The 26,871-nt window shown below is 40.7% G+C and overlaps 2 protein-coding genes across 7 annotated transcripts; both read right to left on the bottom strand.

Moving 5' to 3' along the window:
* Positions 1–6,833: 6,833 nt before the first annotated feature.
* On the bottom strand, positions 6,834–15,700 carry LOC124859981 (hemicentin-1-like). 6 transcript variants are annotated; one of them, XM_047352913.1, is made up of 8 exons: positions 15,526–15,700; positions 14,603–14,920; positions 14,147–14,404; positions 11,604–11,921; positions 11,148–11,405; positions 8,608–8,925; positions 8,152–8,409; positions 6,834–7,307 (listed from the first exon to the last, which is right to left on the bottom strand). In XM_047352913.1, the coding sequence occupies exons 1-8, from the start codon at positions 15,542–15,544 to the stop codon at positions 7,120–7,122; spliced, it is 1,935 nt and encodes a 644-aa protein (XP_047208869.1). In that variant the 5' UTR covers positions 15,545–15,700; the 3' UTR covers positions 6,834–7,119. The 6 variants fall into 6 exon arrangements, with proteins under 6 accessions (XP_047208869.1, XP_047208872.1, XP_047208871.1 ...); XM_047352916.1 differs by having other exon boundaries at positions 8,608–8,922; XM_047352915.1 differs by having other exon boundaries at positions 11,604–11,918.
* On the bottom strand, positions 15,586–25,539 carry LOC124860063. The gene is made up of 6 exons (XM_047353040.1): positions 25,383–25,539; positions 17,059–17,373; positions 16,904–16,954; positions 15,982–16,296; positions 15,693–15,783; positions 15,586–15,604 (listed from the first exon to the last, which is right to left on the bottom strand). Exons 1-6 carry the CDS (start codon positions 25,429–25,431, stop codon positions 15,586–15,588), a joined length of 840 nt encoding a protein of 279 aa, XP_047208996.1. The 5' UTR covers positions 25,432–25,539.
* Between the last annotated feature and the right edge of the window lie 1,332 nt (positions 25,540–26,871).

Below are 26,871 nucleotides of genomic sequence, written 5' to 3'. Positions count from 1 at the left end.
TTCCTGTTTCTTGCTTCTTTTTTTCTTTTATGTTTCATCGTCCCTTCATTAGTCGCTGACCCCATGCATTTAAAAAAATCGCAAGCAGTTTCTCGTCTAATTTTTTGATATAAATCAAGCAAAGCATTATAGTGAAAGCCATAATGCTCCACTTCTAAATGTAAATCTGTTGGGCTTCTTCATGGCACTCAGACAACAATTGGGAGTGTTACTCTGCTTGCCAGGACAAGAAAAAAAAAATAAAAAAATTTAACTACAAAAGGTTGCAGCTTAGAAATTGGCCAATCAATATTAACAATGAAAAAGACATACATGAGGTTTGCCTCCCTTGCCTGAATGTAATATTAGCAAAATAAATAAAGTGTGTGGTAAGAGTTGGCTATCTGTTTATCATAGCTTTGCTAATTTTAAAAACATAACTGTCAATTGAACTTTTATTCGTATATTTTCTAATGATTTTAATGAATTCATTTTGTTTTGTTTGATTGATTAAATTGTTGTTTGGTGAGACAAAGTAATCTTTTACTGTATAAACCCTTCCGTGGTGTATGTTCACCTTCAAAAAAGTTAATCAAACTGATCCAGCTCTATTTGTTCTGCAGCGACACAATTTTACTGTCAATAATGCATTTTGTTTTGTTTATTCTTTTTCACCACTTGTAATAGATTGCCTTAAATTGGGGATTTTTTTACCTGCTAAAAAGTGATTTTTGCATCTGGTTTGCAAATGAAGGATTGAATCTGCGACATAATGTCTATATTTAGTTCGTATTAATTATATTATCAACATCAAAGCACAGTGGGTCTTTTGCATAATGTTCAATTACAGTTACGCGGTCTGTGCATGTTTCTCTGACCAATGATCAGTTATGTGCGCACTTCTGCATGATTAGGCTTGTGGTTCAGCAGCAGATGATCAAGCACCATTGACAGTGCTGGGATAAACCAGACAAAAGATAAACATTGCTGCAAGGAGTTCATCATAGGAGATGTGTCATGGCTTCTGTTAGTGACTGGCTCCAAATCAGACCTTAGATAATCCTACATAGAATCCTGTATTCTCATGTATTTTCATTTTTGACAATCAAAATCTGTTGACACATGTACAGAATATCTGTATCTGCACATCTGTCATTCAATTTATGCCTATCATGTAACACCATCTATAAAACAAAAACTGAAGTTATTTTGAAATGTATTGGTGTATTTGTATACCTGAGATTTATACAGTATTTACAGTAGAGTACCCAACATCTTAAATATACAGTACAGAAATGTACAAACATATTCAGTTCATTATTCTTTCTAACCTAATCTGGAAAATTTTTGTTTTTCTCATGTTTCAGGCACTTATTCATCTCTAACCACTCATTTGAATCCTAAAACTTTCACTATTGTATTGCTATGTCAACATATATTTTAGAAGTAAAAAGTGCAAGCTGTGTCATTTTATCTTTAAGCCATAACACTTTTCCATCTCATGGCAACAATGTGCAAATGGTACATTATAATCACTGTCATGATACACTTACTCTGAAACAAAATAATAACAAAAAAAGGCAAATGAATGAAAAAATACAAATTTTATGACATCACTTGTTTAAAATGAACAGATGACAGCTTCTCTCTAATATAACAATGAAAAATAAGCTTGATTCTGAGTTTGTGACAGTTTATTTTAGAAGAAAATAGGCCAATCGGAGATTCTTGCCTGTGGTCACTAGGCAGAGTTTGTCTATGGGGGGGTAATTTTTTCCCCCTGTCTGAATACCTTCAGCCCTAAACTGATTAACATTGTAAATGTTGATAGATTTTACTTTACTTGTTCGAGGCATCATAGAGGATCTAATGACAATTGTCAATGAAGTCACTGGTCATACCATAGATGTTATCGAACACAGAAACTGGTATCAGGGAGATATGAACTCCCTGCGGATTATTATTTTTTCCTTTCTCAAAAGGATTAAATCATAAAAAGATATATTAAATTAAAATGTTGCACAGTATATGCTATTATTCAGCGCCAATTTTATTAGTCATTTTAAGTATGGCAGACAAAAAGAATGAACTAGGCTCAGGGATTTAGGCACAGTTCGGCTCACGAGGTTCTGATGTGGGAAAGAATTTGTGAACAACACCGGTTGTGTGCAACTGCAAAGGCTTTGAGACTCTGAGATGTTTAATTAAAGCTGCACCAAACACTAAAACACAAGGGGTCATTTCAAGCTAAGGATCACAATGACACTTTTGAACCCAACGAATGGATTAATAATAGATCAACCAAGTGGAAAAAGTGAAATCAGTTTCAATTGAGCATCTATGGTCTTTTAAAGCTATATTTGCTACAATTATTTTTCAAGGATTTGTAGTCTGCATCACTGAACTGGGTTTTCATTCCTAAAGCTTGTCATGAAACGTTTTTTGTCGTCGTCGTCGTCTTCCGCTTTATCCGGGACCGGGTCGCGGGGACAGTAGACTCAGCAAAGATACCCAGACGTCCCTCTCCACAGACGCCTCCTCCAGCTCCTCCGGGGGGAGCCCAAGGCGTTCCCAGGCCAGCCGAGAGACATAGTCCCTCCAGCGTGTCCTGGGCCATCCCCTGGGCCTCCACCCGGTGGGACGTGCCTGGAACACCTCCCGAGGAAGGCGTCCAGGAGGCATCCGGTATAGATGCCCGAGCCACCTCAACTGGCTCCTCTAGATGTGGAGGAGCAGCGGCTCTACTCCGAGCCCCTCCTGGATGGCTGAGGTCCTCACCCTATCTCTAAGGGAGTGCCCGGCCACCCTACGGAGGAAGCTCATTTCAGCCGCTTGTATCCGGGATCTCGTTCTTTCGGTCATGACCCAAAGTTCATGGCCATTGGTATATCGAGAGCTTCGCTTTTCGGCTCAGCTCTTTCTTCACCACAACGGACCGGCACAGTGCCCCCATTACTGCAGCAGCCGCATCGATCCGTCTGTCAATCTCCCGCTCCATTCTTCCCTCACTCATGAACAAGACCCCAAGATGCTTAAACTCCTCCACTTGAGGCAGGAACTCCCCTCCAACCTGAAGAGGACAAGCCACCCTTTTCCAGTCGAGAACCATGGCCTCGGACTTGGAGGAGCTGATCTTCATCCCAGCCGCTTCACACTTGGCTGCGATCCGCCCCAGTGCATGCTGCAGGTCTTGGCTAGAGGGGGCCAGCAGGACCATGTCATCTGCAAAAAGAGGAGACGAAATCCTCTGGTCCCCAAACCAGACCCCCTCCGGCCCTTGGCTGCACCTAGAAATACTGTCCATAAAAATTATGAACAGGACCGGTGACAAAGGGCAGCGCTGCTGGAGTCCAACATGCACCGGGAACAGGTCTGACTTAGTTCCAGCAATGCGAACCAAACTCCTGCTCTGCTTGTACAGATGAAAGAGTCCAACCCTGATTCCCCAGCCTCTGTTTCCACCAGGGAATGAGTGATGGCAGGATTGAGAAGATCCTCAAAGTACTCCTTCCACCGGCCGATAATGTCCCCAGTCGAGGTCAGCAGCTCCCCACCCCCACTGTAAACAGTGTTGGCGAAGCACTGCTTCCCCCTCCTGAGGCGCCGGACGGTTTGCCTGAATCGCTTTGGGGCCAACCGGTAGTCCTTCTCCATTGCGTCACCGAACTCCTCCCAGGTCCGAGTTTTTGCCTCTGCCACCACCCAGGCCGCGGCACGCTTGGCCCCACGGTACCCGTCAGCCGCCTCAGGAGTCCCACAAGCCAACCACAGCCGATAGGACTCCTTTTTCAGCTTGACAGCGTCCCTTACTGCCGGTGTTCACCACCGGGTTTGGGGATTTCCGCCGCGACAGGCACCGCAGACCTTACGGCCGCCGCTATGGGCGGCAGCATCGACAATAGATGCGGAGAACATGGTCCACTCGGACTCTATGTCTCCAACATCCCTCGGAATCTGGTCAAAGCTCTCCCGGAGGTGAGAGTTGAATACATCCCTGGCCAAGGGGTCCACCAGACGTTCCCAGCAGACCCTCACTATGCGCTTGGGCCTGCCAAGTCTGTCCGGCTTTCTCCTCCTCCAGCAGATCCAATTCACCACCAGGTGGTGATCAGTGGACAGCTCAGCCCCTCTCTTCACCCGAGTGTCCAAAACATGTGGCCGAAGGTTTTTGTGTTGTTGGGAGTATGATTATTGATTGGATAATCTTGATCAATAATTATAATTACAAATCATAATCTGACAAAATCAATTTCTTAACCATAAATCCTCATTTACGAATTGAGACCAGAGAGGTTTCTGGTGTTGTAATTGTGGCTCGACGCCTCTGACAATTACAACCGTTAAATACTCCGTAATAGTTAATAACTATTGCCGGAGATGTCACTGTTTAATCGACCGTTTCTGCCGAAACGTGTGGAACTTGAACCTTATTTTGACTGACACATCACTTTTTGCACACAATGAAACACCAAACGCTCTCTCTTTATCTATGTGAATATTTATTAATTTTCACCTACTCAACATGCAAAATTCTACATACACAGGGGTAAACACATCTAAATAAACAAAATCAACAAACGGTAATGGGTAGGTATGGAGTCAACCAGCAGTTTATGGCACAACAGAGGAAAGGAGAAGATATGAAAAGGGGGGTGTGGTGATGACTGGTGGGGGGGTTGGAGCGCAGCTTAGAGTGTCTTTTATGATCTTCTGATCATAAAACTTCCCCCCTTTACTCTTGAAACAAAGGATTGATAACTTTTGGCGGCAAGCTAGCACAGTGAGATTGAAGACAAAGGTAAAATGGAGAATTTTACCATGAGGTCGTTTTAACAGTCCAGTTTTGCAACGCACCTGCGTCCAGATAGTAAACACAGACAGCTCTGGGGAACACGGCGGATCCCGATATTACATAACACATCAAAGTTTCAACAAGCAAGGTTACATGCACATATTATTCAGAACACGTGAGATCCTAACCAGCGATTCTGATCGCTTCTACAACCTCTGACCCTGCCCAGGACTTGAATAAAGAAATTTTAAAAAAGAAATGGATTTTACTTGTGTCGTCTTCTTCCTGAGCGAGGGAATTCGAGCGAGGAAAAGTGGGGTTAAGTTAATGTGTGTCCACAATTAACTTCAGGGGAACGGTCAGTCTTTGTCCTTTGGTCTTCTTGACAAAAAGGAAAAATATGATCTGACCATCAAAGTCGACTTGAAAATGAAACACGGTAGCGGTTCGTCTCTCCGAAGCTCCGTGTCTCCAGTTACGTGTTAACTCACGTCTTCGATCGGCAAAAGTGAAATCTCTGGCCTTCCTAGTCCAAAAACTTCAGTTATGAATAGTTCGTTGTCCAACGAGAGAGAATGAATGAAACTCTGGACAGAGTTCTTCTCTTAAAGTGACGCGCTTCGATCCCTGGATGTGATTCCAGCGGAAGGCAGTGTTTCAAACATGAGCGCCTCTTATATAGCATCCTGTGACGTCAGACTGGGGACGCCCAGTCATATCAGTCGCAATGCTTGATGGGATATGTAGGAGTGGGCTGTCCTGGTTACAAAATGGCCGATGCCATTGGAGGGGCACAGTGACGTCCAACAACGGGCAGATAATCCAATACTCAGCAAACAAGTGGTCCAACAATGTGTTGCTTCTTTGTGCTGAGTTTTTTTTTTTTTTTTTGCAATCTCAAACTGTATCCTGCTAAGGATAAAGTGTGAAATAAGATTGTTTTCCCTCTTCTTACCTAATGTGGTCTCTTTTCTCAATCTAGAAAGGGCAGCGCCTATGAGTGGACAGCAAAGCCTTGGTGACCCGTCCCCCCCCATTTCTTGTGTCATGTTGTCTGTCTGGATGGGTTGTACTGGAATTCTAATTTCCCCTCAGGGATCAATAAAGTATTTTTGAATTTAATTGAACTGAATTTAAGTGGTCAGTCTATCCAGGCATTTCCTCTGCCTGCTTATGGTACTTTATTCACTGATAAATGAACAAAATAATATTCAACCAAATCTCTAATCAGATCTTCACTTTCCAATTTTTTTAACATTTAGAATTTTCTAAATCAGATTTGTTCACTGATGAGGGAAGTAAAAAAGAAATAAAAAATAATCATACGTTTTTCTGTACTTTTCTTGATTGAAGCTTACCGAAATCGTACTGAACCGTGATTTTTGTGTACCTTTGCATCCCTACTTAAGTACTTATCATGTGATGTTTCTACTGTAATCTTAGTTTATGTAAACATCTGAATATTACGGAAGTTATAAACATTTTAGAAAAATATAAAATAGAATATATATTCTTTTCATTATAAATAACTAGCCAGTTAGCAAACAGAAGTCTGGTAATCCTATCTGATCTAAAACAGGAAATGTTTAGTCTGACTGAATGTCAAAACAAAGAGTTTAGGTGCAAACCTCTCATTTCAGTGGTGTAAAATGTACCTAGATGACAGAAAAAGGTGATCAAGTTTATTTTTTGAAAAGGAAAAACAATTAATGAAGATTATTTTCTTTCATTAAAGTTCCACCCTTTTTTATTTGACCAAGTATTGCATGGAAACTTTTAGTCAACCTATTGTTTCTCAATAAACAGTAGCATTCACATATCTATTCTCTCCATGAGGTGGCAGTTAGGCAAGGTTAAACGGCAGCAGTAAATCATAAAATACACACAAATTTGTCTTTACACTGTAGTACTTCATACAAGTTTAAGTTGTAAAATGTTCATCACTATAAAGTTCCTCAAGTCCCCCTCCTAGAGGATACCACCTACCACACTTGTGCAAAAGACATAGGCACACTCTGTGGGTTAGAGGCTTTTGTCTTTAAAAAATCACAATTGTAAGATATTTACGTTTCATTAAAATTTAATTGAACATTGAATTGCACATAGAAAAACAATACATTTACAAGTGTACCTGTTAACAGAAGTATGTAATGTAATGAAAATGTGAAAGTACAATAATTAAACTTAAAAAGAAAAACAGAAACAACACACCTGCTACAGACACGTTATGAGAATAAATCCACAAAACTACACTAAATGTTTCATGATGAAAAAGTTTTGTATCAACAGTTGTTTGATTTAATGTTTTAAAATTTTCATTCAGAATTTTCACATCAACAACGTGTTGTTCAGTGTGTAGGACTTTTCATTTCAATCATCAGAATGGAGTTGTCTAGATCCTCGATTATTTGTGAGACTGCAGAGTCTTCAGCTTTTTCACATTTCTTTCTCCTCCAAGTGAAATACAGAGACATACCAATTAATGGAAGAATTACCACAGTAGCCCGCAGTCCTAATATAAGCAAATGGGACAGACCTGTTCAAAGACACAAATATCACCGACATAAACTTTCACTTTTTCCCGTTGGTTGTTTTTAGCAACCTAACACCTCAACCTGTTCGGAGAGTGAGCCGACAGTAAAGGTTTAAGTAACTCTCAAAGGGCAAATAGCACATTTTAGAGCCATTAAACCTATAAATATTGAAAGCATAAAATATAAATCATAAAGCTGTTAAATAATTTTATAAGCACATGTTGATATCAAAAAGCCTTAGTAGGCTTAGTAGGAAGATTTACATATATCAACAATGATCTAAATATGGAAATCATCTAGGTATGGTGGACTATTGTTGTTTACAGGACATTGACTGTATTCTTCTTAAAAATGCTATTTTAAGTAGGAATATACCTAATAGAAATGAAGTTAATGATTGCAGAAACACATCAAAGTATCTATACTTTGCTTAAGGAGCCAACTGTGAGACAAAAATGTGTGAGATTCATCAAGTTGAATATAGCGGACTTCTCCCTACAAATCTTCCTACACAAGTCTATGAAACAAGTTGTAATAATTACTTTTCTTGGCTTTGAATGAAAGAACAACACAAGTCTGATAGACAGAGCATATCCTACAGTTTATGTACTGTGGGAGGAAATGAATATAAGCAAGATCAGCTTTAAATAATAAATAGTATAAACTCATTATATGTGCCCTTTAAAGAGACCTCTTTATATTCTCCTTCAATTTTGTCTATCTATTGTTGGTCCAAATACCCAGAGTGGTTTTGTTTAAAGGGTACTTAGGGGGGAAGCCATTTGAAACAAAGGTAATGAATATGAATGATCAGGTGGTTTCATTTAATGTCATGATTTTACTCACCGCAGCCAGATATGTTCATCTGATTGAAGGAATAACTGACTTGGTTCCTGACTGAACAGATCAGATGTCCTGAGATGTTCTGTCTCAGAACGATTATGTTATTTTCATAATTTTTAGACAAGAGCTCAGAGTCTGTCAGTATGTGTCCATCCAGAGTCCAGCTGTACTGAGGACTGTCCCTTTCCTCAGAAAGACAGGACACCTTCATCTGTCCCTGGGATAAACATTCAGAGACCAGCTGGACAGAGGACACGGGAGCTGAGAGAGAAACACAGAAATAGTATTTTATTATTAGAACTAAATATGGGTCATTTGTACAACGTGGTGGGAATCTGGAAATGTACAGGAATACACATCAAACTTGTGACATATTGTATGTATAGTAAGAGTACAATGTTAGATTTTTCTACATCAGTTAACATATAAGTAGAAAAAACAGAATAAACAGTGGATTACCTTGAACATAGAGCTGCAGAGTTCTCCGTCCTGTTACCTTTCCATCTTTATCGTTGAGTTCAAGTTTATATTCACCGCTGTCAGTCCTGATCAGGTTACTGATTCTAACTGTTCCATTACTGGGAAAAAAGAGAAATCTACTTTCTTTTGTATTATATACAATGCTGTTTCTCCACCTGAGTATTATTGAGCTGTTCTTTCTCCAGTTGAATCTGGGAATTTCTGAGACGTTGTCCACCAGCATGAGGTCCACTGCACCTCCCAAAGCTCCATAACATTGAGTTTCATCCTGTCTACCATCACAGGAAGGTCCCACTGCTTAAATTAATAATAATAATAATAATAATAATAACAACAACAACAACAAAAACAACAACAATAATAATAAAGTATTCTGTATTTGTCTCAAACAAGTCCCACTATGCCAGCAAACATTTACTGTCAATCAAATCTGAAGAAATACATAAACCACAGAAACGTCCAGCAAGATTGGAATCAGACCTTCTAACTGTGATGTGACAGTCTAAGTGCTGGGAATCCAGTACTAATCATAATAATTATACAATACAGGTCCTTCTCAAAAAATTAGCATATTGTGATAAAGTTCATTATTTTCCATAATGTCATGATGAAAATTTAACATTCATATATTTTAGATTCATTGCACACTAACTGAAATATTTCAGGTCTTTTATTGTCTTAATACGGATGATTTTGGCATACAGCTCATGAAAACCCAAAATTCCTATCTCACAAAATTAGCATATCATTAAAAGGGTCTCTAAACGAGCTATGAACCTAATCATCTGAATCAACGAGTTAACTCTAAACACCTGCAAAAGATTCCTGAGGCCTTTAAAACTCCCAGCCTGGTTCATCACTCAAAACCCCAATCATGGGTAAGACTGCCGACCTGACTGCTGTCCAGAAGGCCACTATTGACACCCTCAAGCAAGAGGGTAAGACACAGAAAGAAATTTATGAACGAATAGGCTGTTCCCAGAGTGCTGTATCAAGGCACCTCAGTGGGAAGTCTGTGGGAAGGAAAAAGTGTGTCAGAAAACGCTGCACAACGAGAAGAGGTGACCGGACCCTGAGGAAGATTTTGGAGAAGGGCCGATTCCAGACCTTGGGGGACCTGCAGAAGCAGTGGACTGAGTCTGGAGTAGAAACATCCAGAGCCACCGTGCACAGGCGTGTGCAGGAAATGGGCTACAGGTGCCGCATTCCCCAGGTCAAGCCACGTTTGAACCAGAAACAGCGGCAGAAGCGCCTGACCTGGGCTACAGAGAAGCAGCACTGGACTGTTGCTCAGTGGTCCAAAGTACTTTTTTCGGATGAAAGCAAATTCTGCATGTCATTCAGAAATCAAGGTGCCAGAGTCTGGAGGAAGACTGGGGAGAAGGAAATGCCAAAATGCCAGAAGTCCAGTGTCAAGTACCCACAGTCAGTGATGGTCTGGGGTGCCGTGTCAGCTGCTGGTGTTGGTCCACTGTGTTTTATCAAGGGCAGGGTCAATGCAGCTAGCTATCAGGAGATTTTGGACCACTTCATGCTTCCATCTGCTGAAAAGCTTTATGGAGATGAAGATTTCATTTTTCAGCACGACCTGGCACCTGCTCACAGTGCCAAAACCACTGATAAATGGTTTACTGACCATGGTATCACTGTGCTCAATTGGCCTGCCAACTCTCCTGACTTGAACCCCATAGAGAATCTGTGGGATATTGTGAAGAGAACGTTGAGAGACTCAAGACCCAACACTCTGGATGAGCTAAAGGCCGCTATCGAAGCATCCTGGGCCTCCATAAGACCTCAGCAGTGCCACAGGCTGATTGCCTCCATGCCACGCCGCATTGAAGCAGTCATTTCTGCAAAAGGATTCCCGACCAAGTATTGAGTGCATAACTGTACATGATTATTTGAAGGTTGACGTTTTTTGTATTAAAAACACTTTTCTTTTATTGGTCGGATGAACTATGCTAATTTTGTGAGATAGGAATGTTGGGTTTTCATGAGCTGTATGCCACAATCATCCGTATTAAGACAATAAAAGACCTGAAATATTTCAGTTAGTGTGCAATGAATCTAAAATATATGAATATTAAATTTTCATCATTACATTATAGAAAATAATAAACTTTATCACAATATGCTAATTTTTTGAGAAGGACCTGTATGCTTTTCTGAACTTAAAATCCCACATTAGAACAAGTAGCAGACGTTGAGCTGCAGGAGGAAATCTACTGATTCACATGATAGGCAGGAAGGACATTTCTTTCAGTCCTCAGCATACTTAATTTTTATTAAGGCTATATCAAACCGTATACTGAAAATCTAACAGTCATATGAAAGTTTCTGTTTATTTAAAGAAATTAGAATACAGTGAAAATTCAGACGACTCTTAAAGAGACTTTCGTCACCCACTGTATTTTCAAGGAGACTGTTGCTCCATCTGCAGTGTTACATCCTCCTAGACACATGCAGTCGATCAAGAAAAGATATCAAGAGGTTTGATTTTGTAGGACACTCTCACTCACCACAGGTAGATATGTTCATCTGATTGAAGGAATAACTGACTTGGCTCCTGACTGAGCAGATCAGATGTCCTGAGATGTTCTGTCTCAGAACGATTATGTTATTTTCATAATTTTTAGACAAGAGCTCAGAGTCTGTCAGTATGTGTCCATCCAGAGTCCAGCTGTACTGAGGACTGTCCCTTTCCTCAGAAAGACAGGACACCTTCATCTGTCCCTGGGATAAACATTCAGAGACCAGCTGGACAGAGGACACGGGAGCTGAGAGAGAAACACAGAAATAGTATTTTATTATTAGAACTAAATATGGGTCATTTGTACAACGTGGTGGGAATCTGGAAATGTACAGGAATACACATCAAACTTGTGACATATTGTATGTATAGTAAGAGTACAATGTTAGATTTTTCTACATCAGTTAACATATAAGTAGAAAAAACAGAATAAACAGTGGATTACCTTGAACATAGAGCTGCAGAGTTCTCCGTCCTGTTACCTTTCCATCTTTATCGTTGAGTTCAAGTTTATATTCACCGCTGTCAGTCCTGATCAGGTTACTGATTCTAACTGTTCCATTACTGGGAAAAAAGATAAATCTACTTTCTTTTGTATTATATACAATGCTGTTTCTCCACCTGAGTATTATTGAGCTGTTCTTTCTCCAGTTGAATCTGGGAATTTCTGAGACGTTGTCCACCAGCATGAGGTCCACTGCACCTCCCAAAGCTCCATAACATTGAGTTTCATCCTGTCTACCATCACAGGAAGGTCCCACTGCTTAAATTAATAATAATAACAATAATAATAATAATAACAACAACAACAACAAAAACAACAACAATAATAATAAAGTATTCTGTATTTGTCTCAAACAAGTCCCACTATGCCAGCAAACATTTACTGTCAATCAAATCTGAAGCAATACATAAACCACAGAAACGTCCAGCAAGATTGGAATCAGACCTTCTAACTGTGATGTGACAGTCTAAGTGCTGGGAATCCAGTACTAATCATAATAATTATACAATACAGGTCCTTCTCAAAATATTAGCATATTGTGATAAAGTTCATTATTTTCCATAATGTCATGATGAAAATTTAACATTCATATATTTTAGATTCATTGCACACTAACTGAAATATTTCAGGTCTTTTATTGTCTTAATACGGATGATTTTGGCATACAGCTCATGAAAACCCAAAATTCCTATCTCACAAAATTAGCATATCATTAAAAGGGTCTCTAAACGAGCTATGAACCTAATCATCTGAATCAACGAGTTAACTCTAAACACCTGCAAAAGATTCCTGAGGCCTTTAAAACTCCCAGCCTGGTTCATCACTCAAAACCCCAATCATGGGTAAGACTGCCGACCTGACTGCTGTCCAGAAGGCCACTATTGACACCCTCAAGCAAGAGGGTAAGACACAGAAAGAAATTTATGAACGAATAGGCTGTTCCCAGAGTGCTGTATCAAGGCACCTCAGTGGGAAGTCTGTGGGAAGGAAAAAGTGTGTCAGAAAACGCTGCACAACGAGAAGAGGTGACCGGACCCTGAGGAAGATTTTGGAGAAGGGCCGATTCCAGACCTTGGGGGACCTGCGGAAGCAGTGGACTGAGTCTGGAGTAGAAACATCCAGAGCCACCATGCACAGGCGTGTGCAGGAAATGGGCTACAGGTGCCGCATTCCCCAGGTCAAGCCACTTTTGAACCAGAAACAGCGGCAGAAGTGCCTGACCTGGGCTACAGAGAAGCAGCACTGGACTGTTGCTCAGTGGTCCAAAGTACTTTTTTCGGATGAAAGCAAATTCTGCATGTCATTCAGAAATCAAGGTGCCAGAGTCTGGAGGAAGACTGGGGAGAAGGAAATGCCAAAATGCCAGAAGTCCAGTGTCAAGTACCCACAGTCAGTGATGGTCTGGGGTGCCGTGTCAGCTGCTGGTGTTGGTCCACTGTGTTTTATCAAGGGCAGGGTCAATGCAGCTAGCTATCAGGAGATTTTGGACCACTTCATGCTTCCATCTGCTGAAAAGCTTTATGGAGATGAAGATTTCATTTTTCAGCACGACCTGGCACCTGCTCACAGTGCCAAAACCACTGGTAAATGGTTTACTGACCATGGTATCACTGTGCTCAATTGGCCTGCCAACTCTCCTGACTTGAACCCCATAGAGAATCTGTGGGATATTGTGAAGAGAACGTTGAGAGACTCAAGACCCAACACTCTGGATGAGCTAAAGGCCGCTATCGAAGCATCCTGGGCCTCCATAAGACCTCAGCAGTGCCACAGGCTGATTGCCTCCATGCCATCCCGCATTGAAGCAGTCATTTCTGCAAAAGGATTCCCGACCAAGTATTGAGTGCATAACTGTACATGATTATTTGAAGGTTGACGTTTTTTGTATTAAAAACACTTTTCTTTTATTGGTCGGATGAACTATGCTAATTTTGTGAGATAGGAATGTTGGGTTTTCATGAGCTGTATGCCACAATCATCCGTATTAAGACAATAAAAGACCTGAAATATTTCAGTTAGTGTGCAATGAATCTAAAATATATGAATATTAAATTTTCATCATTACATTATAGAAAATAATAAACTTTATCACAATATGCTAATTTTTTGAGAAGGACCTGTATGCGTTTCTGAACTTAAAATCCCACATTAGAACAAGTAGCAGACGTTGAGCTGCAGGAGGAAATCTACTGATTCACATGATAGGCAGGAAGGACATTTCTTTCAGTCCTCAGCATACCTAATTTTTATTAAGGCTATATCAAACCGTATACTGAAAATCTAACAGTCATATGAAAGTTTCTGTTTATTTAAAGAAATTAGAATACAGTGAAAATTCAGACGACTCTTAAAGAGACTTTTGTCACCCACTGTATTTTCATGGAGACTGTTGCTCCATCTGCAGTGTTACATCCTCCTAGACACATGCAGTCGATCAAGAAAAGATATCAAGAGGTTTGATTTTGTAGGACACTCTCACTCACCACAGGTAGATATGTTCATCTGATTGAAGGAATAACTGACTTGGCTCCTGACTGAGCAGATCAGATGTCCTGAGATGTTCTGTCTCAGAACGATTATGTTATTTTCATAATTTTTAGACAAGAGCTCAGAGTCTGTCAGTATGTGTCCATCCAGAGTCCAGCTGTACTGAGGACTGTCCCTTTCCTCAGAAAGACAGGACACCTTCATCTGTCCCTGGGATAAACATTCAGAGACCAGCTGGACAGAGGACACGGGAGCTGAGAGAGAAACACAGAAATAGTATTTTATTATTAGAACTAAATATGGGTCATTTGTACAACGTGGTGGGAATCTGGAAATGTACAGGAATACACATCAAACTTGTGACATATTGTATGTATAGTAAGAGTACAATGTTAGATTTTTCTACATCAGTTAACATATAAGTAGAAAAAACAGAATAAACAGTGGATTACCTTGAACATAGAGCTGCAGAGTTCTCCGTCCTGTTACCTTTCCATCTTTATCGTTGAGTTCAAGTTTATATTCACCGCTGTCAGTCCTGATCAGGTTACTGATTCTAACTGTTCCATTACTGGGAAAAAAGATAAATCTACTTTCTTTTGTATTATATACAATGCTGTTTCTCCACCTGAGTATTATTGAGCTGTTCTTTCTCCAGTTGAATCTGGGAATTTCTGAGACGTTGTCCACCAGCATGAGGTCCACTGCACCTCCCAAAGCTCCATAACATTGAGCTCCATCCTGTCTACCATCACAGGAAGGTCCCACTGCTTAAATTAATAATAATAATAATAATAATAATAACAACAACAACAAAAACAACAACAATAATAATAAAGTATTCTGTATTTGTCTCAAACAAGTCCCACTATGCCAGCAAACATTTACTGTCAATCAAATCTGAAGAAATACATAAACCACAGAAAAGCCCAGCAAGATTGGAATCAGACCTTCTAACTGTGATGTGACAGTCTAAGTGCTGGGAATCCAGTACTAATCATAATAATTATACAATATGCTTTTCTGAACTTAAAATCCCACATTAGAACAAGTAGCAGACGTTGAGCTGGAGGAGGAAATCTACTGATTCACATGATAGGCAGGAAGGACATTTCTTTCAGTCCTCAGCATACTTAATTTTTATTAAGGCTATATCAAACCGTATACTGAAAATCTAACAGTCATATGAAAGTTTCTGTTTATTTAAAGAAATTAGAATACAGTGAAAATTCAGACGACTCTTAAAGAGACTTTCGTCACCCACTGTATTTTCAAGGAGACTGTTGCTCCATCTGCTGTGTTACATCCTCCTAGACACATGCAGTCGATCAAGAAAAAATATCAAGAGGTTTGATTTTGTAGGACACTCACTCACCACAGGTAGATATGTTCATCTGATTGAAGGAATAACTGACTTGGCTCCTGACTGAGCAGATCAGATGTCCTGAGATGTTCTGTCTCAGAACGATTATGTTATTTTCATAATTTTTAGACAAGAGCTCAGAGTCTGTCAGTATGTGTCCATCCAGAGTCCAGCTGTACTGAGGACTGTCCCTCTCCTCAGAAAGACAGGACACCTTCATCTGTCCCTGGGATAAACATTCAGAGACCAGCTGGACAGAGGACACGGGAGCTGAGAGAGAAACACAGAAATAGTATTTTATTATTAGAACTAAATATGGGTCATTTTTACTACGTGGTGGGAATCTGGAAATGTACAGGAATACACATCAAACTTGTGACATATTGTATGTATAGTAAGAGTACAATGTTAGATTTTTCTACATCAGTTAACATATAAGTAGAAAAAACAGAATAAACAGTGGATTACCTTGAACATAGAGCTGCAGAGTTCTCCGTCCTGTTACCTTTCCATCTTTATCGTTGAGTTCAAGTTTATATTCACCGCTGTCAGTCCTGATCAGGTTACTGATTCTAACTGTTCCATTACTGGGAAAAAAGAGAAATCTACTTTCTTTTGTATTATATACAATGCTGTTTCTCCACCTGAGTATTATTGAGCTGTTCTTTCTCCAGTTGAATCTGGGAATTTCTGAGACGTTGTCCACCAGCATGAGGTCCACTGCACCTCCCAAAGCTCCATAACATTGAGTTTCATCCTGTCTACCATCACAGGAAGGTCCCACTGCTTAAATTAATAATAATAATAATAACAACAACAACAAAAACAACAACAACAACAATAATAATAAAGTATTCTGTATTTGTCTCAAACAAGTCCCACTATGCCAGCAAACATTTACTGTCAATCAAATCTGAAGAAATACATAAACCACAGAAAAGTCCAGCAAGATTGGAATCAGACCTTCTAACTGTGATGTGACAGTCTAAGTGCTGGGAATCCAGTACTAATCATAATAATTATACAATATGCTTTTCTGAACTTAAAATCCCACATTAGAACAAGTAGCAGACGTTGAGCTGCAGGAGGAAATCTACTGATTCACATGATAGGCAGGAAGGACATTTCTTTCAGTCCTCAGCATACTTAATTTTTATTAAGGCTATATCAAACCGTATACTGAAAATCTAACAGTCATATGAAAGTTTCTGTTTATTTAAAGAAATTAGAATACAGTGAAAATTCAGACGACTCTTAAAGAGACTTTGGTCACCCACTGTATTTTCAAGGAGACTGTTGCTCCATCTGCAGTGTTACATCCTCTTAGACACATGCAGTCGATCAAGAAAAGATATCAAGAGGTTTGATTTTGTAGGACACTCTCACTCACCACAGGTAGATATGTTCATCTGATTGAAGGAATAACTGACTTGGTTCCTGACTGAGCAGATCAGATCATATTGTATGTATAGTAAGAGTACAATGTTAGATTTTTCTACATCAGTTAACATATAAGTAGAAAAAACAGAATAAACAGTGGATTACCTTGAACATAGAGCTGCAGAGTTCTCCGTCCTGTTACCTTTCCATCTTTATCGTTGAGTTCAAGTTTATATTCACCGCTGTCAGTCCTGATCAAGTTACTGATTCTAACTGTTCCATTACTGGGAAAAAAGAGAAATCTACTCTCTTTTGTATTATATACAATGCTGTTTCTCCACCTGAGTATTGTTGAGCTGTTCTTTCTCCAGTTGAATCTGGAAATTTCTGAGACGTTGTCCACCAGCATGAGGTCCACTGCACCTCCCAAAGCTCCATAACATTGAGCTCCATCCTGTCTACCATCACAGGAAAGTTTCACTGATTAGGAGAAGAAGACATTATTACTTTAATCATTACTAGTATCATTGCTACTGTTGTATACACTCACCGGCCACTTTATTAGGTACACCTTGCTAATACCAGGTTGGACCCCCTTTTGCCTTCAGAACTGCCTTAATCCTTTCGTGGCATAGATTCAACAAGGTATTGGAAACATTCCTCAGAGAGTTTGGTCCAGATTGACATGATGGCATCACATAGATGCTGCAGATTTGTCGGCTGCACATCCATGATGCAAATCTCTCGTTCCACCACATCTCAAAGGTGCTCTATTGGATTGAGATCTGGTGACTTTGGAGACCATTTGAGTTCAGTGAACTCATTGTCATGTTCAAGAAACCAGTCTGAGATGATTCGTGCTTTATGACATGGCGTGTTATCCTGCTGGAAATAGCCATCAGAAGATGGGTACACTGTGGTCATAAAGGGATGGACATGGTCAGCAACAATACTCAGGTAGCTTGTAGCATTGACACGATGCTCAATTGGCACTAAGGGGCCCAAAGTGTTCCAAGAAAATGTCCCCACACCATTACACCACCAGCCTGAACCGTTGATACAAAGCAGGGTGGATCCATGCTTTCATGTTGTTGGCGCCAAATTCTGACCCTACCATCCGAATGTTGCAGCAGAAATTGAGACTCATCAAACCAGGCAATGTTTGTTCAATCGTCTGTTGTCCAATTTGCTGAGCCTGTGCGTATTGTAGCCTCAGTTTCCTGTTCTTAGCTGACAGAAGTGGCACCCGGTGTAGTCTTCTACTGCTGTAGCCCATCTGCCTCAAGGTTCAAGGTGTTTTGCGTTCAGAGATGCTCTTCTGCATGCCTTGGTTGTAACGAGTGGTTATTTGAGTTACTGTTGCCTTTCTATCAGCTCGAACCAGTATGGCCTTTCTCCTCTGACCTCTGGCAACAACAAGGAATTTGTGCCCACAAAACTGGATATTTTCTCTTTTTCTGACAATTCTCTGTAAACCCTAGAGATGGTAGTGCGTGAAAATCCCAGTAGATCAGCAGTTTCTGAAATACTCAGACCAGCCTGTCTGGCACCAACAACCATGCCACGTTCAAAGTCACTTAAATCACCTTTCTTCCCCATTCTGATGCTCGGTTTGAACTGCAGCAGATTGTCTTGACCATGTCTACATGCCTAAATGCATTGAGTTGCTGCCATGTGATTGGCTGATTAGAAATTTGCGTTAACGAGCAGTTGGACAGGTGTACCTAATAACGTGGCCGGTGAGTTTAGAAAGGTAAAGATACACAGGACACACAACCATGCATGCACAAACTTTTTTTCTGTTTGTTTTCCAACAAAAAGGAATCTATGTGTACTTGAAATTCTACTTCAAAATGCCAGAAACCTTTGCATTTGTTATACTTTTGTAAAACATGAACAAACTTTTTAGATTACATGAAAATATTTTTTTTGTTCAATACATGGATTCTCTTGTCATATTATTTAAATATTAAATAATATATTAATTAAATATGTTGATAATATTTCTTTGTCCTGTATATACTCAATGTTTACATATTAAGCATACACACACACTCTGTAAAGTCTTGAGTTAACCTTTATTTACTTAAAATTTTACATAGCCAAGCCTTTTTCTATAACCTTGCAAGTCATCTTCAGTAAAGTCTTTTAAGCTTTCAATAAGCCTATCAAAGGTTTTCTTTGAGTTGTTTTCACTCATTTACAATCTAGTATATAAACATTTTGAGTGTTTTTTTATTCTTTATTTTGTACCCACTTAACTAGACAGGATAATTATGAACAGTGCGCTCCACGTATCTAATCTTTCAGTGCCCTTTACATGACTTGTGGCAGTTTCCCACAAGTCATGTAAAGCGCACAGAAAACATGTGGAAGAAGGTTCTCTAGTCAAATGAGACCAAAATAAAACGTTTTGGACAAAAGTCATATTTCTATTTGTGGTAGAACCTTACAATGCACATCACCCTGAACACACCATGGTTGCTGTAAAATCTAGTGATTCCAGCATCATGCTGTGGGTATGCTTTTCTTCAGCAGGTAAAAGGAAGCTGGTCTGAGTTGATGGAATCATGGAGGAAGTTTAATACAAGGTGATGCTGGAAGAAAACCTGTAAGAAGTTGTAAAAGACTTGGGCCTAAGCTTTTAAGAATTTATCGTTTACCTTCCATCAGGACAGCAACATTATAATTCAGCCAGAGCTACAATGGAATGGTTTAGATAAAAGCAGATTTATGTATTAAAATGACTCGGTTCAGGCCTAAATCCAATTGAGAAACTGTGGCAATACTTTAAAATGGTTGTTTATGTGTTTTCTTAAGAAGAAAGACCAAAAATTCAATCTCTATCTGTACAAAAATGGCTGGGATATAGCTCAAAAAACCTGCAGCAATAATTGCTGTAAAAGGTGGTTCTACAAACTATTGAATAAGGTGGGCTAAATACAAAGGCAAGTCACACTTTTCAGAATTGCAATTGAACAATAAAATTGAAATCCATGCATGTTATATTCACAACTTTGTGTGTATGTATCACATGGAAACCAAGGAAAAAAACTTAAACTGAGGATGAAAGGTGACAAAACATGAAAACGTTAAAGAAATATGAATAATTTGCAAGGCATTGTATGCACACATATTCTTTTGTGTGGTTCTAAGGTGAAAAATCCTAAATTGCCTTGTTGCTCTCCCAGTAGAAAGTGTGATCAATTATTTAGAAGAAATATTAGATTTAGTTTTTAATCTTGATTTAAAGCAACTTAGTTTTTCAGTGCTTTTTTTGTTTTTTATTTTGTGAAATTGTGAAATTTGTCAAAATCAGTTGTAGTTGGAGACAGCTTTGGTACTGGAGTTGATATAGATATGCTGCCCTTTGATTTTTTGGTTTTTTTTAGTTAAAAAGTTAGCAAATTCATTGCAGGGCCTGGTAGAGTGGAGTTCAGATGCTACAGTTACAGGAGGGTTAGTTAACCTGTGGCAAATAAGGCACTATCAATGTTTTTGCTGATGATCTCACAGAAGAAAGATTATCTTGCATTTTTCAGTTGTAAGTTATATCTGTGGATTCTCTCTTTATAGATGTTGTAGTGAACCTGGAGTCCAGTCTTTCGCCACCTGCGTTCAGCTTTTCGACACTCCCTTTTTTCACTTCTGACTGGTGGAGCACCTCTCCACGGAGATTTTTTGTTCCCAGAAACGACCGTCACTTTAATTGGTGCAATTACATCAATGGTGTCTCTTTATCTTGAGAGTCATATATTCAAAAGAATCAAAAATACACTTTTTTACACTTTTGTGAATCTTTAAACAAAGTGGCCACACCTCCACCTTTTCTTTGCTGTCTGCTCTCACAAAGAGAATTGTAGTTCAGAGGCGTCGACTCTATCAGAATGGGAGCTTTATTAAATTCATGGAACCATGTTTCTGTTAAAAACTCAAGATTATGGTCAGTAATGAAGTCATTGATTAAGAATGATTTTCCTAACAGAGATCTAATGTTCAAAAAAGCCAGTTTAAATGAATTAGTGGCTGATATTAACTCTACAGGTCCTTCTCAAAATATTAGCATATTGTGATAAAGTTCATTATTTTCCATGATGTCATGATGAAAATTTAACATTCATATATTTTAGATTCATTGCACACTAACTGATATATTTCAGGTCTTTTATTGTCTTAATACAGATGATTTTGGCATACAGCTCATGAAAATCCAAAATTCCTATCTCACAAAATTAGCATATTTCATCCGACCAATAAAAGAAAAGTGTTTTTAATACAAAAAATGTCAACCTTCAAATAATCATGTACAGTTATGCACTCAATACTTGGTTGGGAATCCTTTTGCAGAAATGACTGCTTCAATGCGGCGTGGCATGGAGGCAATCAGCCTGTGGCACTGCTGAGGTCTTATGGAGGACCAGGATGCTTCGATAGCGGCCTTTAGCTCATCCAGTGTTGGGTCTTGAGTCTCTCAACGTTCTCTTCACAATATCCCACAGATTCTCTATGGGGTTCAGGTCAGGAGAGTTGGCAGGCCAATTGAGCACAGTGATACTATGGTCAGTAAACCATTTACCAGTGGTTTTGGCACTGTGAGCAGGTGCCAGGTCGTGCTGAAAAATGAAATCTTCATCTCCATAAAGCTTTTCAGCAGATGGAAGCATGAAGTGCTCCAAAATCTCATGATAGCTAGCTGCATTGACCCTGCCCTTGATAAAACACAGTGGACCAACACCAGCAGCTGACACGGCACCCCAGACCATCACTGACTGTGGGTACTTGACACTGGACTTCTGGCATTTTGGCATTTCCTTCTCCCCAGTCTTCCTCCAGACTCTGGCACCTTGATTTCCAAATGACATGCAGAATTTGCTTTCATCCGAAAAAAGTACTTTGGACCACTGAGCAACAGTCCAGTGCTGCTTCTCTGTAGCCCAGGTCAGGCGCTTCTGCCGCTGTTTCTGGTTCAAAAGTGGCTTGACCTGGGGAATGCGGCACCTGTAGCCCATTTCCTGCACACGCCTGTGCACGGTGGCTCTGGATGTTTCTACTCCAGACTCAGTCCACTGCTTCCGCAGGTCCCCCAAGGTCTGGAATCGGCCCTTCTCCACAATCTTCCTCAGGGTCCGGTCACCTCTTCTTGTTGTGCAGCGTTTTCTGCCACACTTTTTCCTTCCTACAGACTTCCCACTGAGGTGCCTTGATACAGCACTCTGGGAACAGCCTATTCGTTCAGAAATTTCTTTCTGTGTCTTACCCTCTTGCTTGAGGGTGTCAATAGTGGCCTTCTGGACAGCAGTCAGGTCGGCAGTCTTACCCATGATTTGAGTGATGAACCTGGCTGGGAGTTTTAAAGGCCTCAGGAATATTTTGCAGGTGTTTAGAGTTAACTCGTTGATTCAGATGATTAGGTTCATAGCTCGTTTAGAGACCCTTTTAATGATATGCTAATTTTGTGAGATAGGAATTTTGGGTTTTCATGAGCTGTATGCCAAAATCATCCGTATTAAGACAATAAAAGACCTGAAATATTTCAGTTAGTGTGCAATGAATCTAAAATATATGAATGTTAAATTTTCATCAGGTCCGACTTAGTGCCGGAAATGCGGACCAAACTCCTGCTCCACTTATACAGAGACCGGATGGCCCCTAATAAAGAGCCCCCGATTCCATAGTCCTGGAGCACCCCCCACAGGGCACCATGAGGGACACAGTCAAATGCCTTCTCCAGGTCCACAAAACACATGTGGACTGGTTGGGCAAACTCCCATGAACCCTCGAATACCTTGTAGAGGGGATAGAGCTGGTCCAGTGTTCCACGGCCGGGATGAAAACCACACTGCTTCTCCTGAAGCTGAGGTTTGACTATTGGCTGAACTCTTCTCTCCAATACCCTGGCATAGGCCTTACCAGGCAGGGAGGCTGAGGAGTGTGATCCCCCTGTAGTTGGAACACACCCTCCGGTCACACTTCTTATGAAGGGGGTCCACCACCCTAGTCTGCCAATTCAGAGGCACTGTATTGAAGAGGCGTGTCAACCATTGCAGCCCCACAACATCCAGAGCCTTGAGGTGCTCCGTGTGGATCTCATCCACCCCCAAAGCCCTGCCACCCCGGAGCTTTTTAACCACCTCGGGGACTTGATGAAAGAGTCTAACCCCAAGTCCCCAGCCTCTGCTTCCACCAGGGAATGCGTGATGGCAGGATTGAGGAAATCTTCAAAGTACTCCCAATAATGTCCCAGTCGAGGTCAGCAACCTCCCAACCCCACTGTAAAAAGTATAGGCCAAGCACTGCTTCCCCCTCCTGAGGCGCCAGACGGTTTTGTCAGAATCACTTCGAGGCCAACTGGTAGTCCTTCTCCATGGCCTCACCGAACTCCTCCCAGGCCCGGTGTTTTGCCTCTGCCTCAGCCCGGGCCGCAGCACGCTTGGCCTCATGGTACCTGTCAGCCACTTCAGGAGTCCCACAAGCCAACCACATTCAATGGGAATCCATCTTCAGCTTGATAGCGTCCCTTACTGCCGGTGTCCACCTCTGGTTTCGGGGATTGGCACCACGACAGGCACTGCAGACCTTATGGCCGCAGCTACGGGCAGCAGCATTGACAATAGATGCAGAGAACATGGTCCACTCGGACTCTATGTCTCCAACATCCCCCGGAATCTGGTCAAAGCTCTCCCGGAGGTGGAAGTTGAATACATCCCTGGACGAGGGCTCTACCAGACCTTCCCAGCAGAACCTCACTATGCGCTTGGACCTGCCAACTGTCTGGCTTTCTCCTCTTCCAGTGGATCCAACTCACCACCAGGGGGTTATCAGTGGACAGCTCAGCTCCAAGTCGATCATCAACCTCCTGCCTAGGGTGTCCTTTTGCCAAGTGCACTAATGGACACCCTTATGCTTGAACATGATGTTCATTATGGACAATCCATGACTAACACAGTAGTTCAATAACGGAACACCACTCGGATTCAGATCGGGGAGGCCATTCCTCCCGATCATACCTCTCCAGGTGTTGCTGTCGTTTCCCACGTGGGCGTTGAAGTCCCCCAGTAGAATAAAGGAGCCCCCGGGAGGGGCACTATCCAGCACGCCCCACAGGTACGCCAAGAAGGCCAAGTACTCCGCACTACTGCTCGGCCCATAGGCCGAAACGACAGTCAGAGACCTGTCCCCAACCCGAAGGCGCAAGGATGCGACCCTCTTATCCACTTGGGTAAACCCCAACACAAGACAGCTGAGCTGGGGGGCAACAAGCAAACCCACCACAGACCAACACCTCTCCCCGTGGGCCACTCCAGAGCAGAAGAGAGTCCAGCCCCTCTCGAGGAGATGGGTTCCAGAGCCCACGCTGATGCAGTATAATTAAGAAATAAATCATAGCAATTAATCACAGGTGGACCATTGATTAGATACCTATTTTATTTTTCTGAATACACATGTAATATTATATAAACTAAATTAATTAAACAAGGATACAGTTTTACTGAAGGTGAGACATACCATATGTAAACAGTTATTAATAACTGTAATATTAGTACTGATAAGGTCCAGGATGAGGCTCTATGGTATATTTTAAACACCACAACTTAACACCCTTTCCTCTCAAAGTGTTTAATAGTAAGAACTGCACTAATGTCTCACATGCTCAGTGCAGAACAAAAGACTGTGTTGAAAAATGTTTCTTTCATTATTTTTGGCAGGCCAAATATCTTCAGAAGTGGAATGAAGGGCTGAAAAGATGGCAATAAAATAGAACAGGTTCATAAAAGAAGGAACAATTTTAAAAAATTTTTCGAAAGCTCTTGGCATAATAAAATAAATGTTTTAGGATTTTACCATTTGACTGAGATTTAGGAAAATCAACTTTATACCACTTTCATTTTTTCAAATGTAAGCAATTAAGACAAATGGCCTCAGGAGTGGAACACTTTGATGAGAATGTAACGTTTAAAAAGGTAATTTATATAAATGACAAAAGAAGCACATTTATCTGGCCCAAAGTAAACATCTCTGAGTTTAAGAAATACTTTTGTCAGCAAAAATTCAGACTAAGTTTTTTTCTAAGTAAGTAGCTTCAGCAAAATGGTTTTTCATCAGGCCTAAACTCTGTTTCTCCTTGTCCTTTGTTCAGCTTCTAACAAAAATAAAAAGTAAAATTATTGCAAACCTTTTTTGTTTGATTCACAATAATTTACATTTAGTCTAATACCAGCCGAGACAGAGAACTGGTACAATATGTCCTATGTTATTTTGATTTTAAATTACCTATAAATTGTCTTATAGAAATCTAAATATTTTGGATTTGGGCTAAGGCCCCCAATGTTTTGAGACCCTAAAAATGGCCCCGATGAAAGGTATGGCACATGGCTGTACAAGGTATTTTACTGTGCCTTTTTCTAAAAGTGCATTTGGTCATAATGCATCAGGAAAAGACCGAAAAAACAAATCAATAAGGAATATGCAAGAAAATATGAAGAGCTCACCACTATAGACTCCTATCAGCATCAACTGCAGTCTGATCACAGCTTTCATGTCTCTTTCCAGGTGAACTTTTGTTGTTCAGTAGCTGTTAAAATATAAACTTATACGACAGTATGAAACTGTACAAATGCCTTTTGTTCTGCCGGGGTGAAACAAGGAAGGAAACTCAGCAAAACCAAAGCCAAAAAAAAACATGGCCAGTTGCTGTAAACACATCCTCATTCTTTGCTCTGCATTTATTTGAGTGTAAAGCAGTGGTTGCGCTAGACTTTTTTTATCGTCTGTCATTTTGACTGACAGGGTAAAAAAAGATCCTCTCATAATTTTATTTTCACCTGTCACTTTATTTTTTTTAATTAAGAATAATTAACCATTCAATAGCATTTATTTTAATTTATTTTGATTAATATTCAGTCCAAACAAGCTGAACAGAGAATCCCCATCAACCAGATGAATACATTTAACTTTTTCTCCACAGTGACAAAAACATTTACTGTGGTCCCATTAAGTTTTCGCCTTTAAGGCTATTGCTAGTGGATTTCATCCCTTTGCGCCTGTGTGAGCAGTGAAAACTAGTCCACGGGCACCTGATGGGTGGGCCTCACCCGCTTGCGCTCAGACTGGGTAATCAGCTCCCATTTTTTCTTCAGCGTCAGCGAAGAGCACTGATTCCTAAACATTTTTAAGAACAAGAAGAATGACAAGAAGCAGTGCTGATTTTTTTGCCCTTATGCGACCTGTATCAAAAATTTTCATTACAGTCTGAACGACAAAATGCGACCCAGGCCACTTGGATATGTGGTCCTAAATCTGATATGTATCTGATCTTTTCAGATACGACCTGTGTCTGTACGGAATTCCCCATAGCAGAACGCTAACTGCTAGACATAGCGTTAGATTTCTTGGATGCTAGGCAGACATCAGACGATTTCGCCTCTGAGGGAGGAACTGGAGAAGTGCAGACAACCAGACATCACAGTGACAGCCCCGTCACTTACGCGGTTACTGGGAGCAGCCACATGGTCCTGTTGGGTCTGGTTCACATGACATACATTCAAAAATGGTTCACCCGCCTAGCATAGATCCTGCGCACCACAAGAGGAAGATTATTTCTGTCCCTCCTTCAGCAGGAGCCGATCTGTCCCATTGGGAAAACCTCCACACACTGTCAGAGGGAGTTCCCCTCAGGCCAGTATCCCGGTGTGTGTGTGTGAAAAGTGACACAGCACTTTGCTCTTCTGCTGCGGGATGAGCATTTTCTGATCCATACAGACAACAGAGTTGCAGCAGCCTACATAAACTGACAAGGAGGCATACGCTCAGCTCAGCTGTTAAAAAAGTGGAAAAAGGCCAGACTGCTGCTATGCTAGGCACGCATGAACCTGCTCTCCATCAGAGCAGTTTACATCATCGGGGTCCTGAACAGAAGAGCGGACATCATGTGCAAGGGGGATCCCCAACAGTGTCAGCTTCACTGAGCCCACGGGAGGA

Source organism: Girardinichthys multiradiatus, chromosome 23, assembly GCF_021462225.1.
Source record: "Girardinichthys multiradiatus isolate DD_20200921_A chromosome 23, DD_fGirMul_XY1, whole genome shotgun sequence".
Lineage (NCBI taxonomy): Eukaryota > Metazoa > Chordata > Actinopteri > Cyprinodontiformes > Goodeidae > Girardinichthys > Girardinichthys multiradiatus.
Note: the sequence above shows the minus strand (reverse complement) of the source record. Positions and strands in the feature narration are given on the sequence as shown.